This window comes from Schistocerca gregaria, chromosome 4, assembly GCF_023897955.1.
Source record: "Schistocerca gregaria isolate iqSchGreg1 chromosome 4, iqSchGreg1.2, whole genome shotgun sequence".
In the NCBI taxonomy this organism is placed as follows: Eukaryota; Metazoa; Arthropoda; class Insecta; order Orthoptera; family Acrididae; genus Schistocerca; species Schistocerca gregaria.
The window spans coordinates 657,826,486-657,846,488 of NC_064923.1; the positions used below are offsets into that span (position 1 = coordinate 657,826,486).

Consider the following 20,003-nt stretch of genomic DNA (forward strand, 5'->3'; position numbering starts at 1 on the left):
ATTAGAAAAAAGTGTTTCAGTGTTACGGAAACTAACACCCTGAGGGAGTTAAATGGGGATGAAAATTTTTATGAAAGCATTTTCAAAGCTATGTCTATGAAAATTTGTATTTGACTTCTCTGTTTGAAATTAAAATGAAAAAATGTCTGTCACTGTGCTTCGAAATTAAACCCCAAGAGGGTGAAATAAGTGATGAAAACTTTTAGGAAAATATTTCATTATATTAAAAAAATTAAAGAATATGAAAATTTGTTTGCCTGATGCTGCTTGGTGAGTAGATTTTTTATCTATCCTATTACATGGTATTTCACTTGTGTTAGATATAAAGAAATATCCGTGTTAAGGGGATGAAGGTTTATATTTCAATATAACCAGGGGAACTCGAAAGGCTTGATTAACAAAAACCTTGTATCCTGCTACTAGATTTGCTTTTTGGTCAGAAGTACATTTGGAAAAGACCACCCTTCTATGGTCTTAATTAGCGTGTAAAGTTTAGGTGTTGCAGTTTGTGAACAACATAACTTAAAGAAAATCAAAAACATCTGTGCAGACCATACAGACTATGCACACAAAGCAGCGGGCATTAACATAGTAATGTATAAAATAATGATGCTGAATTATAGTTTACTCAATGTGTTTGCTACCTACTTCAGCACATGGCTATTATTGTTGTTGTTGTTTCTTAGCACTACTAATTCAAAACTTTACAGATTTGTGCACTGTTCCAGAAAAGCTAGATTATGTTTTTGTCTTTTTCTTGTAATAATTGTATTCACTACATAGTGTCCTTAATGTCTAACAATTATCTTCTTTCTAAATGTAAGATTGAGGAGAATGGTCTTGACTCAGTAAATGTTGTGGATGTGCTACTGGAAATGCGGAAGTTTCGTATGGGCCTCATTCAGACGCCGGATCAGTTAAGATTTTCTTACTTGGCAATTATTGAAGGTGCGAAGAAACTAATTAACAACAATCCTTTGGTGAGTGTTCCAATGTAATTTACACAAGTAACTAATTGAAATAAGTTATATATGTTAACTGTGTTTACCAGTTTGGTGAAGTATATTATGACTTGTAATACAACTTGAAGAATATTCTTTAGAATTTTCCTGTGGCTATAAATGATATTTAATGTTGTCATCTCTGCTGATGTTTCCTTTCACACTTTCTCCTTTCCTTGATTGTAAGAGAGATACGATCTTGTAATTGACAGTAGTAATTTGTGTTTTTCAGCATGATTACAATAATGTGGAGGACACATCTTTGAACCATCATGATGGTTCAACAGAGGAGACTTCGGCAGATGAAGATGACACAGATGAACCACCTCCATTACCTCCACCACGAGGTGATTCGTTGACTCGGTCTAAGTTGGCTACAAATAATCATGGTATGAATGGTATGAATTTAATTATATTTTTTATTCATGAAGTAATTAGTGATATTAGCACTTACTGATTCTTTTTTTATTAACTACAACCATCAGGTTAACTAGAGTTGTCAGCTGACAGGTCATGTGGCCTCTCCCTTTCATTCCTCTTCCTCTCTGTCTCCATGTTACTCCTGTCCTACTTATGAGGAACTTCGTCATGTGCCTGTAATCTGCTTACAGGGTACAGATAGGATAAGAAGTGAAACAGTAAGGAAAATAGTGAAAAAGGAACCCTTGCACTGTAGGACAGAAACATCAAGGCTAAGTTGGCACGGCCCCTTACAGAGAATGGAAACTAAGAGGATTCCCAAGAAGATACATGAAAAGGAGACGCGAAGGAAGTGACATGAGAGGACGACCAAGGGACAGTGGCTGAAAAGTGTGGAGGGGGTCTAGAAGAAAAAGACCAAGGACTGGACCAGAGTGAGCACAGTCAGATAGTGGGAAAACAGGACTAGGTGATGGGTCTTATGTTCCAATCAGACCCAGCCTGAGGCTACTGTTGTCGATGATGATGATGATGATGATGATGATGATGATGATGATGATGATGATGATGACCATTTGGCCCAATGTCAGTGACGATTGTTGTCAGTAACAGTAAAGTTCTAGTAACTGATCTCATGGGAATATTATCCAATCACAAAAATTGGATGATGTGCTCAATCCTCCTCACACTTCCAAAGTGGATGATACTGATATTTCTACTTCCTTCCTTTAGCTCATATCCCAAACATTAATTCATTTCAGCATCATAATGAGTTTGGAAATTACAAAGTGATGATTTGCCAATTGAATCTTAAAAATTAAACTGAGAGCAGAAATAAAGATAGAATGATAGTCTATGTTCCTTATGGAGCAGACTGATTCATGTAAGCAAGGCTAGTGTGTGAGATTGAAAATAGATGCCTGATGCATTCAGCTTTGAGAGATAGGTGTAACCAGCTTACACACTGGAGTCTTGCACTGCATGCACCTTCTACTCAAACCTGCCATTTAGAGTACTGGAGCATCGTCAACGTAGGGGCTCAGTTTCTGCATATGGTTGTCCGTTAAATATTTTTAGATATCTTTAAGCTCTATGTTTTGTTGTTGATGTACCAGACATGTTTTGGAAATGCATTTTATTTTCAACTATCATCCTACTGAACAATAAAACACTTAAAAATTTGTATACAAATAGCATAGACTTCTGGAAAAACTGATTTTACATCTGTTAACTGAAATAGTTTTGTAAGTCTGTGCCATTTGTTCACTAAAGTGTGGTTAATATTCTGACTACTGGAAATAGATTGTATTTCTGAAATATGTCCAGTATGTGAACAACACACTGATGCAACTTAAAGGCAACTAAAAATGTAATTAAATAAGATGTATCCACTAGCTGCAAGGCATATTTGTCCATGCATTTTTGACTCTCTTAATGCCTGTGGTAGCAACATTGTTACACATGCTCTAGGACAAAAACCGCCACCTAGCATTCAATGTACGTGATGGGGAGTAGTGGCATATAGTATAGAGTGTATCAAAAAAATCATCTGATTTGGCATGTCTGTGTTTCTGAAACTAATAAAGATATACAGTGAATTTTGTTTTTTTGATGAATGGGAAATTCAAGAAAGTTTTTTTTTTTCATACCTTCCATAGGTGTTCAATAAGTCCCCCTTGAGATGCATGGCATTTGTCAATGCAGTATTCAGATTGTTCACACACTGCAGTGAGCATGTCTTGAGTTACTGCTTCCACAGCTGCTGTTATGTGATGTCTCCGTTCATTCATTGTTGTTAACAGAGGCACATAGTCTTTTATAAAACCCCGCAGAAATAATCACATACAGTCTAGTCCAGTGACCTTGGAGGCCAGTAATGTAAGGCTGAATCATTTGGTCCATTGGTGACCGATCCATTGTTCAGTAATCCTATGATTTAAAAATTCCTGCACTTGCAGATGACAGTGCAGCAGTGCCCCATCCTCTTGATAAATTAAATCATTTGAATCAGTGTCAGATTGTGGGAAAAGGAAATTCTCAAACGTATCAAGACATGTGCTTCCTGTAACTGTGTTCCCGGCGAAGAAAACTGGACCATACAACTTTTCCTGTGAAACTGCACAAAACACATTACACTTTAGAGAGTGCCTTTCATGTTGTACAACTTCATGTGGTTGTTCCACACCCCATAGTCTCACAGTATGGCGGTTCGCCTTGGTGCTTAAATGCAATGTTGCCTCATCACTTAACACTAAGCATCGAAGAAAACTGTCATCCTCCAGCTTGCCAAGAACAAAATTACAGAACTCCACATTGTTGTTTGTTACCTTTTACCTTCACAAAGAGCTTGAAGTAGCTGAATTTTGTATGGTTTCATGTGTAAACATCAACGCGCACACACCAGATAGGCATCGGGGCATGTAGAATTGTCAAGCTGTATGGCAAACGGATTTCTGCGGACTCCTTATGAAACTGTGGCGGATGTATTCAGCATCTGTGTCAGATATTCAGGAATGGCCCAGCGATTTGCCTTTACACAGACAACCTGTTTCTCGGAATTGTTCATGCCACTCTGTGTTGTAGGAGGATCCACACCATACCTAGTACAAAAGTCATGCTGGTCAGTTATTACTGACCCACACTGCACAAAATACTTTCTGTAGTTCCAACACAATTTTTACTAGAAGTGAAGTGGGTGCACACTAATGCTATCTAGGAGAAAAGATGTAAAATTTGAGTTTTTGCTCTTTCCGACAGTATGTTGTTCACACACAAAACACAAATAACATAATAGTTCCAATTTTTTTTAAAAATGGATGATTCCTTTTGATACACCATGTATAATTCCTCTCATTACTGTACATCTATGTTACTCATCCTTCTCATACTCCAGCTTTTTCTCTAGAACAAATGATGTAGTCGTTGACATGATGTTTAACCTTAATCTGCTTTCCTTCCTTCTGTCCTGAGCCAATCTTCATATATTCCCATAACTATAAAGAAACTGTACGTTTATGAATTAGAGATGACTTTATTTGGTAAAAGAAGTAAACGGGGTACTGGACATTTAGACAGGAAAATTGTCTGGAGCACTGTCTTCAAGGTAGGATCAAAACAAATTTTTTTGTGATGTTAGAGGTAAAACTGGAATCTCTAATTTAACAAAACTGAAGTAGTTGACTTGTTAGCCTCTCCAATTGTGGTCTGTATCATCACATAAGCAGTTTCGATGTAGATGACAGTCCGAAAAGGAACAAATGGTGTGCAAGCCTATTAGTTAATTTAGTGACAGGGAGTTTAATGGCTGTGTTTTGGAGTTTAAGGTGGTGTGTCAAGGAGGATTGCTGTGTAATAACTTTACTTTTATTTGTAAATCAGCATTGAATGCAGACCATATTAATTTTATTTTCGTTTTACTGTTGCGTGTTACGATCCAATGTGACCAATAGGAGACAAAGAAATGATATCCATTTCAACAATCTCTGTGGAAGTATCTCACTTTCCAATATTTCTGAGATAATATTTTGATGGTGTGCCTTATTCTGAAGACACAGTGTTCTACGACGATTTGCGAAACGTGCCTCATAATTGTTTAGTAATGCTAATCGAACATTTTGTTTATACCCCTTGATGAAGGATGCATTGTCCAAGAGTTCATGTGAATAAAGATATTCAACTTGTGTAGCCTTTGCTGTTAACAAGATCACATTGAATTTCTTCAGAGACAGTCAGTCAGTCAGTTTTTGTGTTCTGTTCTTAACATAACCAGTTATGTTTCTTGCATTGGGCCAGACGTTTACCCTAATATTTGTTTTAAGTAACGCATTCTTTCAAAATTTATTTCTACCCACATTATTATTTGTGAACAAGCGCTGTAGGACTATGCAAAGAACTTACAAGTGGGCATTTGCCTCCCTTTGTGCCCATGTTTCTTTCATTCTTGTCCTGTAGGCATCCTTTCTCTATTCAGACATGTTACTATAGTGTTCTTCTTTGGTTTTCCTTCTTGATCCTTTGCCATTTGTGAATTTTGAACTTGTAGGTATTGCACCTTTGGACATCTTCTTTGTAATTCCTGTCAATTTCAGATCATTCTCAATCTCGCCAATTCATTTCATTATATCTGTTTTGGCTTTACTTCTGTTGTCAAAGAATTAGATTTTGTTTTGTTAATATGTCTGGGTTCATTCTTTTAAAGTGTTCCTTTAATCTTAACCTGCATTTTCTAATGTCACTGTGGATATTAATGTATTTTTTGATTTAATGATTGTGACAACCTGCCTCTACATAAATTGTATGACACCTCCTGGTGTCATCGTACTTGAGCACGCTCTTGGCTGTGGTTTTATGACACTTTACTGACATTTACCTAAAACATGTTGATCCACCCATTCTTCATAATTAATCGGAACACACCTCATTTCCCCATATTCTTTATAGAACAGTGAACCCCTTTGATTCATGGACCCATGAGAACAACATTTACTTTTTCTCCGTGTATAGATGTCTTTTGCATTTGGTTCAGCTCTCAGTCCATGACTTGCATGTAGTGACAAATTTCCAAGGAGTCATGTGAAAGGATTTGTTTTGTGTCCAAGACCATGGCTTTCATTTCTCCCATGTCAAAACATTGGTCCTGCAGTTTTGTTGTAGCATTAAAATCAGTCCAGATGTGAAACTTTCCCTAGGAATCCAGTGTCTCAAGGTAGTTGCGTAATCCCACTTCATATGCCCACTTTTTGATGATAAAATGTTTTGACAGTTCCATGTCATCTCAAACAAGAGACGTGCAAATTTCTCTGTCATACCTCTTGGGTCGTGGATCACTCCACTCTGTTACACGTTCATAGGGCTCTAGTTTTATCATGGTTGTACTATGGATGCCAGGCATTTGGTTGAGCAGCAACACTAGCATTGTGATTACTAGACCCAGTTCACCCTTGTGGGAAAGGCTTGCCACCTGAGCTTCCTGAATGAGCCAAGTGTTCTGTCAGTGTGAGATCCTACCCTTATGGTTTCATCACCACCAGCTACTGCTGATCTATGCCCCCACTCTCTGTCAATCCTGTAACCTCCCAAGTATCGGATTGTTTCCCTCCGAACGAGTTGCTGACCTCCCTGACACTTGATCTAGGACAGAACACTAGATTACAGTTTGAATGGAAATCCTCTGTAGAGATTTTTTTCCCTCCCCACTTGACAGTATTCATCATATGGCTTCACATCATATCTTTCTCCTATGACTTTACTTCACATCCTTCTCCCTGAAGGGTACCTATTTGCAGATTCAGCTAGACCTATCCCATTGTCCTTAAACTTCCCATTTCCTCCTTTGTCCATCAACACATTTTCCTCTCTGGTATCTGAGTATTGAGGTGCTAAAATTATTCACACAGATGACTATAAAGATATTTGAAGGATATTCTTGTACGTATGTTGATCATCAGTAATTATGGTCTGCCAGAGACGTAGTGTCTTCACAATTTTGGCTTTCGCCAGACACCTCGGTTTTATCAAGAAGGAAGGCCATGAACGATTCTTGATATACACTGACCAAATGAGCCATTTTCAGGCTGTTAATCAATGCTATTGTCATCGCCAAATAGTGTCTATTGTCCATGATCTTCTACATGGTAGCAGCCACATTGTCCATTCAGTTGTCACCTTCTCTGTGCATAGTCCTGTGGGAATCCCAAAAAAAGAGATGGGTGGTACTGAGGCCTAACCTATGAACTCATGAGCTCATCTGCAATACCTGGCCTATCAAAGCTGAAACAATGTATCATCACAGATGCCACTGCTGTGTGACGTTCTTCCTGCCACTCATCTCAAAGGGATTCCACTATTTTATGTTGGCTCTGTGTTGGACACATTCATCTGACCAATGGCTTCATCCTGCATAATGATATTCTTCACCCCTAACCCTTTTGTAGCTGTGGACAATAGCTCAGCAGCAGGAGGGAGTGGGTGTAAAAGACAGCACCCAGAGGAAGACATATCGGTCATTGGGACCACCTGAAATTGGCAACAGATCAGCTTACTGAAATGTTGCATCATTCTTCCAATGCCACGCAGCTGAATATAAGAATGTTTCCAAATTATTTTGTCTTGTTTTATATCATCTGTGTCTTTCTGATATGTACTGTGCTTTTATTAATTTCCTTTTCCTCCACTGGTCTGGAAGGTACATCACTGTATCAGCTCCCTACAAAGTCAGCTGGGGGCTGGGTTATGGGAGTTGCAGGTGCAGATGAGCCTCAGGTGACCTCCATTTGGTTCCTGGGCTTCAATGTGACCTGACTCTACATTCACTTTATACCTCACACAATTACTCTAACTCTATTTTGCAACTGTGGTTTTGGCATTAAACCTGCAGTCAGTTAAGGCACCACTTGTGCACAATTTGCTTCACATCCCATCTCTGCAGAGATGATGTAAGATGATTTTGCTTTGTTTATGAGAAGTCGGTGGCAGTTAATCATACACATGTAACATCATAAAAAAACATGAACTTCATCAAATGATCAAAATACACCTGTACCCCCAATCTCTTCTCTTCCCTTTCGGACTTCACAAACCCCTGTATATTGAGTTGTGAGGATAGTGTGCGTGGTTATTAATTTCTTTCTCATGTGTTCCACTCGCATGTGAAGGAACGCTAGAATGGCTGTCCCTCACTCTCCCCTCCCCTCCCCCCCCCCCCTCCCCCCTACATACCTTAATGCCTTTCTTAGACTGCAGTCATTAAAATCTTGACAGTGCAGCTCTTCACTTATTAGACATATGGATTTCCAAATATATATATATTCATGTTTTATGGAAACTGATTTTTAAATTTTGTCATGTGCTGTTATTGAATTACATTTCATATAATTTAAGTTTGTGGTAGAATTGTTTGCAGTAATTTTCACTGTCCATTGAGAGATCAATAAAATCCTTCAGCTGCAACTAGTTTCTGTTAGTCATGTTCAGATGCCTCAGTTGAGTTTTTCCTGTAAAAGGAAAGGCATATGTCCACATCCCAGCCTCATAATTCTTATTACCATATACGAAAAGTTAGAACTCTGTTGCAAGTTATGCACTGAGAACAAAATTTTCTGTCACTGCCTTGGAGACATTATACTCAAAACTTTTGGACATTCACTAGTCCCACAATAATATGTAATTTGAATCTGTCTAAACTTGTGGCTGAAAGATTGGAAGACTTGCCTGACATGTAATAATCTTGAGACAATACATTTGCATATTACATGCACAAATGTTATTTTACAGGAGGATTTGAAGCCAACAAACCACTTCCTGTGGAACCTGAGGTCTCTCCAGAGCAAGAGAGTGTGGAAAGATTGCTTGACTCGGCACTTCAAGATAAGGAAGCCAGGTGTGTACTTTTTGTAACATTGACAATGTGGGTGAATATGTAAGAGTAAATTGACTTCAAAGCATCATTATTCTGTAAAAGGAATCACTAACTGCTCAGAGAAAGCATTGAGTTGTGGTTAGACACTCTTGATACCTCACGAAAAGTAAGTTAGGTAACATACCTACAGCATCACTAATGACCTTATTTGTGCGTGTCCTGAATCTTACTCACTGTTACCATAATCAAATGGCTCTGAGCACTATGGGACTTAACATCTGAGGTCATCAGTCCCCTAGAACGTAGAACTGCTTAAACCCAACTAAACTAAGGATATCACACACATCCATGCCCGAGGCAAGATTCGAACCTGCGACTGTAGCAGTCCCGTGGTTCCAGACTGAAGCACCTAGAACCACTGGGCTAAAACGGCCGGCTACCATAATCATAACTGTGCTTATTACATATATTATAATATTAATAGATCACTGTTTCTCTTGGAACAATGCTCCAAACATTTTAATGAAGACACTGTGTTGCTCACTGTGTCACAAAGAACACTGTACCCCCCTCCCCCCCCCCCCCCCCCCCCCACACACACACACCACTCCTCCCATACCTTCCAACAGAAGAAACATAGCTGTTGTGCTTTTATGTCCTCAAAAAAGTCATCCTAAATTGCTGACGTCAGTGAAGAAATGACTGAAACTTGGAAAGATCATGCTTATGACGTTGGTGAAGAAATGACTGACACTTGGAAAGAACATGCTTACCACTATATTATCACCCTTCTTCTCAGTTCCAGCCAGAGGGTAGTTCCTCGGTTTGTTGGTTAACGTAGCTCGCTCCAGTATTCTTTAATATAGCTTGCCCTAGAAAGATGAGAAAAGGAGAGTACGAACAAACTCAATTCTCTATCTTATTTTGGAGATTGCTGTGTTGACCCAGCTTGTAACATTAGTGTAGGCCCTAATGCGCATGCGTTTTCTAGGTGACCCCTTGTTAGCTTCCAGTGGTAGTGGATAACGTTGCAGTGATATAAGTGAAACCTACGCTCTCTTCTATGGTATTAGCTCTATGTATTTCCCCCTTTGTAATTCAATGTCCCATGACAAATTTTGTGCACGTCAGAAGACTGTGGAACATATGATAAACAATTTGTAACTATATTTTCCATCTATTTTCATTTGCTTACTATCTACTGTGGTCTTGAGCATATCAGTACAAAAATCTGAATTATTCTAAAAAAAAATGGGATTTGCTTGTTTCATTTTTTGGTCACACTCTTTCCTTGTGTGAAGAGTGCATTGTGACTTGTCACACATACTACTATGCTGGTGAAGAGAAAATTTGTCTTCTGCTGAAATAATGTGTGCCAGACAAAAATTTTGTTTTGTTATTAAGTCCACCATTATTTCTGTATTTCACCAGTAGGAAACCAAAAGATTTCTGTGGCCTGTTCTGTATGTTTATAACAGAAAGCCTATAGTGTTTTTATGTCCAGAGCAGCACATCATTGTTTTTCAATAATCAGTCAGCAATATTGCACAATTTGAGAAAGACATCTTTAAAGGAAATAATCATTGAATTGAAACTACTGGGTAGCAGTAGACACGCACATGCAGATATTTAGTGTGGAAGTTCAAAATGTTGACTAAACACTGAAAATTACCTGTCTCCTATCATCCTTTATTAAACAAGCCAAAGCCATGATATGGTCATTTGTAAGAATTTCATTTGAGATTATTCAGAAGCATAATCTAGGTTTATTCAGTCTCCACCAAAAGGGATCAGATCCAAGAAAATGAATCCAAAAGCTGAGTAGCAGTAACACAGAGGTCTTCCAATGAGTTTAGAACTAACTTTAACTGAAACTGTCAAGGGCACTTCTTGCAGCTACATTTAGTTTTTATATTTCCTTCTGTTGTTATTTAATCCACTAATGTTTGTGGCAACTCCCCTACCAGAATCTGTTAGAACAGTGATATAAATTACTAACTGAATTGTCGAGTCCACACTATAAATAACATAAATACCCTTTGCAGCCTTTGGAAATAAGACAATCTAAACCACAATTACTTCTTAACCCAACCCACTAAAGCTTTTAGGCCTAACTGGTGATCTAAATTCCAACCATGGATTAAGAATGGTTTGAGTAACTATTTCTCTTAATAAATAACTAGTAATCAATTGTATGTTAGTAAAAGTTGTCGAAGAACTTGGTTTTACCATGTATGCTTCTGTGATATTATTAACAGAACAGTACCTCTGCAAAATCCATGTAATATAGTAATTCCCTAAGTTTGAAAATCTCATATTATAAGCAAAAAACAACAAAATTCAGTAACATGTTAAACATGTCACAGGAAATGCATTTGATAATAGTTTAGCATTTGTGGATAAAGAGAGATCATATCACACAGAGGAAGCAATATTGCCAATAACATCCATAAGACAGATATTCTATAGAGGCTGAAATATTACTGGCATTGTAGTAACAACAACAATAACAACAGTTATCTTGTTTCAACTGGCTCATTATAATCAGCTTTTGTAGACACTGTTTTGTACAATTTGTAGCTTGCTCATGTTACAAATTATTAAACACCCTTAGGAAATGCATTCAATTAATAAATGCAATGAAAATTCACAGTTAAACTTCATAACTTGCACCTGCCACATAATAACTGGATATGCAAAGGTAGTCGTAGTTGGATTCATTTATAGACAGTCCAAAAATTTCTGACATCAGTTGAACAAACTAAGTGTAGCAGACTTCATTTTGTGGCCCTTGCCTGTCACCTGGGCTCAGAACCCAGCCTCAGTTTCCTTTCAGCTATCAGACTGATAAGTGTCACTTTCACGGTGAAACAACAGCTTATAATTTGATGAATTACTGTCGGGGACCAACATTAGCCCTCTGTTTTAAATCCAAAAGGTGAGTTCAGACCAAAAGTGACATATATTCTTTTGAAGAATTTGGGTGCAGATTTTTTATCTGTACTATTGGTGGATAATTGTAGGGTCATTGTTGATAGGTCAGTGGCACACATTGCTCAGGAAACAGCTGCTCTAATAGCGAAGTATGTGTGGCATGCACAAGAGGGTTTTCAGATTAGTCATTCCTCTGCAAACCAGATGAGCAGTTAGATACCGTACAAAAAGAAGCCTTGTGTGGATAACTTGTTGTTTTGTATGGGAATAAAAATCATTGTAGATCTGGAAGATAAAATTTAAAAATAACATTGGTTAAATGCAGAAGCATTAAGGGCAAGTTCCCAAAGTTATTGCCACTCATTTATTGATACAACGCACATGTAATATTTGAAATGGAGAGTTTATTGGAAGCAGAAATAAAGAGCACTGATTTATATGCAGAACGGAATAAGTACCAAAAGGGAAGGTTAGACACTAATGGTAGTGGCTTATTTATTAGTATAAAAGGCTTTGTAAAGTCTAATGAAATAAATAATTTGAATAGAAGATAATCTGGGTGAAGATAGGTGCCAAGGGGGGCCTAAAGTAGTAATTGGATGTTACACTTTAATCTACACACATAAAGCATCAAAGTGGTGGAACACTTCGGAGAAAGCTGAGAGATTTCAGTCTGCCATATACAGACTGGAAGACACACTTATTTATATAGAAAGGTAGACACACGTTTGGAGTGTTTCAGAAGGAAACATTGGATCTGCTGGCAGCAAACAGGCATGAACTTAGTGTGTCATTAACCAGTGGTGTTCAACAAAACGTTAAGAAAGGTAGAAAGATACATTCCCCTAAGAAGTGTGATAGCAAAATGGTTAGAAACTACTTGAAGGGCAAACAGCAAGTAGTAGGCCGTGTGTGTGTGTGTGTGTGTGTGTGTGTGTGTGTGTGTGTGTGTGTGTGTGTGTGTGTGTTTGTTTGTTTGTTTTGTACCGCTGCTACTTCCCCACCCGCTGTCGCTTCTCCAGTGATGAGGGACCTTTGAAACATATCTAAACAATCAGCAGTAGCAGTTATAATATAAAATGATCATACAGCTAATATCTCTCTGCGGGTCTGAACTTAGAATAGGCCCAAGGTATTCCTGCCTGTCGTAAGAGGTGACTAAAAGGAGTCTCACATGTTTCAGCCTCTACATCTACATCTACATCTACATCCATACTCCGCAAGCCACCTGACGGTGTGTGGCGGAGGGTACCCTGAGTACCTCTATCGGTTCTCCCTTCTATTCCAGTCTCATATTGTACGTGGAAAGAAGGATTGTCGGTATGCTTCTGTGTGGGCTCTAATCTCTCTGATTTTATCCCCATGGTCTCTTCGCGAGATAGACGTAGGAGGAAGCAATATACTGCTTGACTCTTCGGTGAAGGTATGTTCTCGAAACTTTAACAAAAGCCCGTACCGAGCTACTGAGCGTCTCTCCTGCAGAGTCTTCCACTGGAGTTTATCTATCATCTCCATAACGCTTTCGCAATTACTAAATGATCCTGTAACGAAGCGCGCTGCTCTCCGTTGGATCTTCTCTATCTCTTCAATCAACCCTACCTGGTGCGGATCCCACACTGCTGAGCAATATTCAAGCATTGGGCGAACAAGCGTACTGTAACCTACTTCCTTTGTTGTCGAATTGCATTTCCTTAGGATTCTTCCAATGAATCTGTCTGGCATCTGCTTTACCGACGATCAACTTTATATGATCATTCCATTTTAAATCACTCCTAATGCGTACTCCCAGATAATTTATGGAATTAACTGCTTCCAGTTGCTGACCTGCTATTTTATAGCTAAATGATAAGGGACCTATCTTTCTATGTATTCGCATCACATTTCACTTGTCTACATTGAAATTCAATTGCCATTCCGTGCACCATGCGTCAATTCGCTGCAGATCCTCCTGCATTTCAGTACAATGTTCCATTGTTGCAACCTCTCGATACACCACAGCATCATCTGCAAAAAGCCTCAGTGAACTTCCGATGTCATCCACCAGGTCATTCATGTATATTGTGAATAGCAACGGTCCTATGACACTCCCCTGCGGAACACCTGAAATCACTCTTACTTCGGAAGACTTCTCTCCATTGATAATGACATGCTGCGTTCTGTCATCTAGGAACTCTTCAATCCAATCACACAATTGATCTGATAGTCCGTATACTCTTACTTTGTTCATTAAACGACTGTGGGGAACTGTGTCAAACGCCTTGCGGAAGTCAAGAAACACGGCATCTACCTGTGAACCCGTGTCTAAGGCCCTCTGAGTCTCGTGGACGAATAGCGCGAGCTGGGTTTCACACGACCGTCTTTTTCGAAACCCATGCTGATTCCTACAGAGTAGATTTCTAATCTCCAGAAAAGACCTTATACTCGAACATAATACGTGTTCCAAAATTCTACAACTCATCGATGTTAGAGATATAGGTCTATAGTTCTGGACATCTGTTCGACGTGCCTTCTTGAAAACGGGGATGACCTGTGCCCTTTTCCAATCCTTTGGAACGCTTTGTTCTTCTAGAGACCTACGGTACACCGCTGCAAGAGGGGGGGGGGGGGCGGCAAGTTCCTTCACGTACTCTGTGTAAAATCGAACTGTTATCCCATCAGGACCAGCGGCCTTTCCTCTTTTGAGCGGTTTTAATTGTTTCTCTATCCCTCTGTCGTCTATTTCGATATCTACCATTTTGTCAACTGTGCGACAATCTAGAGAAGGAAGCACAGTGCAGTCTTCCTCTGTGAAACAGCTTTGGAAGAAGACATTTAGTTTTTCGGCCTTTAGTCTGTCATCCTCTGTTTCAGTACCATTTTGGTCACAGAGTGTCTGGACATTTTGTTTTGATCCACCTACCGCTTTGACATAGGACCAAAATTTCTTAGGATTTTCTGCCACGTCAGTACATAGAACTTTACTTTCGAATTCATTGAAAGCCTCTCACATAGCCCTCCTCACACTACATTTCGCTTCGCGTAATTTTTGTTTGTCTGCAAGGCTTTGGCTATGTTTATGTTTGCTGTGAAGTTCCCTTTGCTTTGCTTCCGCAGCAGTTTTCTAACTCGGTTGTTGTACCACGGTGGCTCTTTCCCATCTCTTACGATCTTGCTTGGCACATACTCATCTAACGCATATTGTACCATGGTTTTGAACTTTGTCCACTGATCCTCAACACTATCTGCACTTGAGACAAAACTTTTGTGTTGAGCGGTCAGGTACTCTGTAATCTGCTTTTTGTCACTTTTGATAAACAGAAAAATCTTCCTACCTTTTTTAATATTCCCTTGTAGGATTTGACCTCCATTTTTCAAAATTTTCCCAAAGAGCGAGCCAATAGGGAGAGGCACCTTACATGGTGCATAGTGTCAATCATGCGCTGAGACCTCTCGCATCCTTCCAACATGGAGCTGCACTTCTGCTTATTCTCCAGCTGTTGGGCGAGGTCACACTCCTGGGTGTTTTTTCCTCCATCCTCTGTGCAGTATTGCTTTCTGCGCTGTCAGCGATAATGGACTTGTTAGCTTGTTTGCACCCGATGTCCAGCACAGTAGCCAGTCAGTTGTGGTGGGGCTGCCATGTACCCTTTTGTTGTAGCCCCCTGATCACACAGGGATCACTCTGGTGATGCCTGTTCCAATAACTCCCCACACATGCCAAGGAGTAGGTGCCCATCACCCAGGGGCATCAGGACTCCCGACAATGGCCATCCTTCCAGGTGGCCTTTGCTGTGGCTGGTTGGCGCCTGTGGGGAGGGCCCCTGGTCAGAGTGGGTGGCATGAGGGTGGATGACACGCCATGGAGCATAGTAGATCATCTCTTGCTGGTGGTCAAACACCAGCAGTCTCACTAAGCGGTCAAGGTCTAACTTCAATTTTAAGAAATACAACCCCAAATCGTCCCCCTCCCCTCCCCCCCCTTGGTCACACCATAGGAGGAATGCCAGGAGGTTAAGGCAAAGCTTATTCACCTTGGTACCTCGTATGTACGTGAGTTGATGGGAAATTTTTGTTGACAATGAAACCTCAGTTTTTTGTGGAGCATTTAGAGGACAAGTTTGAGGTGGTGGAGGGCTTGTGCAAAATGCAGTTTCAGGGTCGGTCTTGATAAAAACAGCATCCTCTGCCCAGTCACACACTACTCACCTGTTACAAGCTGGGGGATGTTTCTGTTTCCATCACGCCCCATAAGAGCTTAAATATGGCCCAGGGTATCGTATTTCGCAGGAACCTTCTTTTGCAGTTTGATGATGAACTGTGCACCAATTTAGAGCGGCAAGGTGTCCATTTCTTCTGGCATATCCACAAGGGTCCGAAGGATAGTCAGGTTGCCACTGGTGCCTTCATCTTGGCCTTAGAGGGTGACACATTGCCTAAGAAGGTCAGGGTGATGTCCTACTGCTGTGATGTCAAGCCATATATCCCTCCCCAAATGTGTTGCTCTAAGTGCTGGAACTTCAGCCATATATCTTCCTGCTGTACTTCCAGCATCACCTGTTGGGATTGTGGATGTGCTTCACTCCCAGTACTCCCTGTGTCCCGCCTCCCATCTGTGTCAACTGCAGAGAGCATCATTAGCCTTGCTTGCCAGACTGTTGGATTCTCCAGAAAGAAAGAAAAATAATGTAATACTAGACACTGGACCGACTGACCTACACTGAGGCTAAGAGAAAATGAGAGGCTACATCCTGTGCTAACGACATCAACGCTGCCGCTACAACAACGGTTCTACCATCTTCTGTTCCACTGCGTACAGTTGGCTCTGAGCCATCAGACTCCACGTGCCCCCTTGATGGTTTGGGGGGGGGGGGGGGGGGGCTGGCACCACTTTGCTCCCTGTTGCTCCTGCACAACCTCCTTAAGGAGAAACACCCCTCCAACCACTGGGGACGTTAGTCCCCACTTCTCAGCAAGAGAACCATATGTCTCCTTCGGCTCCTCTTGCCAGGAAGGGATCCCTTGGTCACTCCCTTCCCAGGTTCCTACCAGTGGCAAAGCTGACTCTCGCCAGTGGCTCAAGCAGCCACAGGTATCTAGCTGGTCATACAGCTTCACGGTCCTCAGCCCCTGAGACTGAATCAGTAAAGCCCTCCCAGATGGACAAACCTAAGGAGCAGTGAGAGAAACCTAAACAGAAAAAGACCCCAAAGAACCAAGGCACTGTGGTGGCATCCACACCACCACTACTACCTACAAGCTCTGTGTCTGAGAATGATGTGGCAATTCTGGCATCCGCTGAGGACCTAGATGTCGCTGGACCCTCAGACACAATGGATGTCAATCGCACAGGTACTCATCAGGTGGCAGCAGGTGTCCCTGAGGCATAGACTGCCTCATTGAGTGTTTCATGCCTTCCCGTCTCATGATCTCACAATCCTCCAGTGCGGCTGTTTTTTTCCACCACCTGGATGAGCTATGGCAACTGTTAAACTTTACACCTGCTTTCTGCATTGCCCTCCAGGTTGTTGTTCCCGGCAACACAGACCCCTGCCCTGCATGGCTATAAGGGAAATTATGGGAACCATAGTGACTAAAATAGACTGTCAGGTGGAGTTTGTGTCTGTGCCCTGAACTAAATATGTAGTGTACCTATGCCCCTTCAAAACCCCTCTTGAAGCTGTAGCTGTCAGGATAAGGATGACGGAGGAAATAACTGTCTGCAATGTATATCTCCCTCCAGATGGTGCAGTACCCCTGAATGTACTGGCTGCACTGATGGACGAACTCCCTAAACCTTTCCTACCCCTGGGAGATTTTAACACACATGTGGGGTGGCGCCATGCTTACTGGTGGAGGGAGGGAGGTTGAAAATTTGCTGTCACAACTTGACCTCTGCCTCTTAAATACAGGTGCCTCCACACATTTCAGAGAGGCACATGGCACATATTCAGCCACTGATCTCTCTTGGTTTGCAGTCCTGGCCCTCTTCCATCTATCCACTGGCGAGCACATGACGACCTGTGTGGTAGTGCCAACTTGCCTATCTTCCTGTCACTTCCCCAGCATCATGCCCACGGACACCTACCCATATGGACATTGAAGAAGTCAGACTGGGAAGTCTTCACGTCTGCTGTCACCGCTGAATCTCTCCCCCACACGATGACATCAATGTTGTCGTCGACCAGGTCACTACAATGATCGTTTCTGCGTTGGAAAACACGATCCCTCATTCTCTAGGGTGCCCCTGGCGAAAGACAGTCCCTTGGTGGTCTTTGGAATTCACTGAGGCAATTAAAGAGCGTCGGTGAGCACTAAAGCGACATAAGTGGCTCCCTTCCCTAGAGCACCTAGTAGCCTTTAAGTGGCTCCGTGACTGCGTTCGCCAGCTTAGAAAACGACAGAAACAGCAGTGTTGGGAGAGGTACGAGTCTACCATTGCTATATGTCATCTTCCCAAGTCTGGACGAAGATCAGACTTTTTTGTGTACCAGACCCCCAACAGGTGTGTCTGACATATGGCATGTTACGTACCAATGGAAACGTGATTGCCAAAACACTTTGCTGAGCACTATGCTCGAGCGTCTGCATCGGGCAACTATCCCCCAGTCTTTTGCACCCTCAAACGGCGGATGGAAAGGGAATTCCTCTTGTTCACTCCGAACCCTATAATGTCTTAATTTACAGAGTGGCAGCTCCTCAGTACCCTTGCACATTGCCCCGACACAGCTCCTGGGCCATATTGGATCAACAGTCAGATGATTAAATATCTCTTGTCTGACTACAAGCGACATCTCACCATCGTCTTCAACCGGATCTGGTGGGATGCCGTCTTACCATCGCAATGACGGGAGAGCACCATCATTCTGGTGCTCAAACCCCCACTTGATGTGGATAACCACCAGCCCAGCAGCCTTGCCCACTTTCCTTTTGTAAGCTGCTTGAACATATGGTGTGTTTGCGGTTGGGTTGGGTCCTGGAGTCAGGTGGCCTACCACTGATAATCTTGTGTCCGTCGAGTCTGCCATCCGTACAGCCTTTTTCAGACGCCAGCGCCTGGTTGCTCTGTTTTTTTACTTCCGTAAAGCATATGACATGACCTTGCCACATTGTATGAGTGGGGTCTCCAGGGCCCGCTCCCGATTTCTGTCCAAAACTTCCTGTCGTTGTGTACTTTCCATGTCCCATACTTCCCCCCCCCCCCCCCCCCCTCCCTCCCCAACCCCCACCTCTGTATTCAGAAGAATGGCATTCTAGAGGGCTACGTATTGAGTGTCTCTCTGTTTTTAGTGGCTATTAATGGCCTAGCAGCAGCTGTAGGACCGTTAGTCTCACCTTCTCTGTATGCGGATGACTTATTCATTTCCTACTGCTCCCCCAGTACTGGTGTTGCTTAGCGGCAGCTACAGGGAGCCATTCGCAAGGCACAGTCATGGGCTCTAGCCCATGGCTTTCATTTTTGAGCCGCGAAGTTGTGTGTCATGCATTTCTGTCAGCATAGCACTGTTCATCCAGAACCAGAACTTTACCTTAATGACGATCCACTCACTGTAGTGGTTACATATTGAATTTTAGGACTGGTTCTCGACGCCTGATAGTGGAATTATTTTAATTGGAACGAGGGACCAATGACCTAGCAGTTTGGTCCGTCTCACCTCCCCCCCCCCCCCCCTTTTCAAAACCAACTGACGAATCCTACAACTAATACTCGAAATAACTCTGAACACAATTGCTTCAAACCACATTCAGTGATACAATACTCTGACATCATATGTGGTGATGATTGAAAACATAATTTACATGTTATTGTAAGCCATGTGGTTCATAAGTAAGGGCAATGGAACACGTTATGAAGTTTGAGGAGGACACATCGTGATTCAATAATAATATTTCATACCTAGTACAAAAGCAGAGATGATTGCACAGCAGTTTCAATCAAAGCAGAACCACTGCTGACAAAGTAGAATGTAGTCAAAATAAGGAAATGGACAGCTCGAATCTGAAACCATGAACTGTTGACTTCACAAAAACCCAAGAACATTTTGGTCCTATCAGTTAAGGAAACAGTCTTCTTCTTCTTCTTATTCTTATTCTTCTTCTTCTTCTTCCTCTTCCCAGATGCTCATTCTACATGATGGCACCCAAAACAATGATAAAACAAAGACCAAAATACTAAATTCTGTTTTTGAAACTTGCACCAAAGTAGTTTGTAATGCAGTTCCTTCATTTTGCTGGCAAGTGAATCTGAAAAGACACAAAAGCATGAGTGAAAACTGAAATCAGTTGATAGAAGAAAGGCCACAGGATGTTATTGG

General features: G+C 41.4%; 1 protein-coding gene across 6 annotated transcripts in view; it reads left to right on the plus strand.

Moving 5' to 3' along the window:
* The window catches only part of LOC126365991 (tyrosine-protein phosphatase non-receptor type 2-like), a 65,711-nt gene that overhangs the window by 37,088 nt on the left and 8,620 nt on the right, over positions 1-20,003 (plus strand). For 4 of the 6 annotated variants that reach the window (XR_007566287.1, XM_050008810.1, XM_050008808.1 and 1 more), the window contains exons 6-8: positions 825-980; positions 1,234-1,399; positions 8,694-8,799. Coding sequence is in view for 5 of the 6 variants with exons in the window: in XM_050008810.1 (XP_049864767.1) it covers positions 825-980; positions 1,234-1,399; positions 8,694-8,799 (428 nt within the window). In the remaining variant the exon portion in view is untranslated. The remainder of the gene's footprint in view (positions 1-824; positions 981-1,233; positions 1,400-8,693; positions 8,800-20,003) is intronic. The other 2 variants (XM_050008811.1, XM_050008809.1) reach the window with 1 other exon arrangement.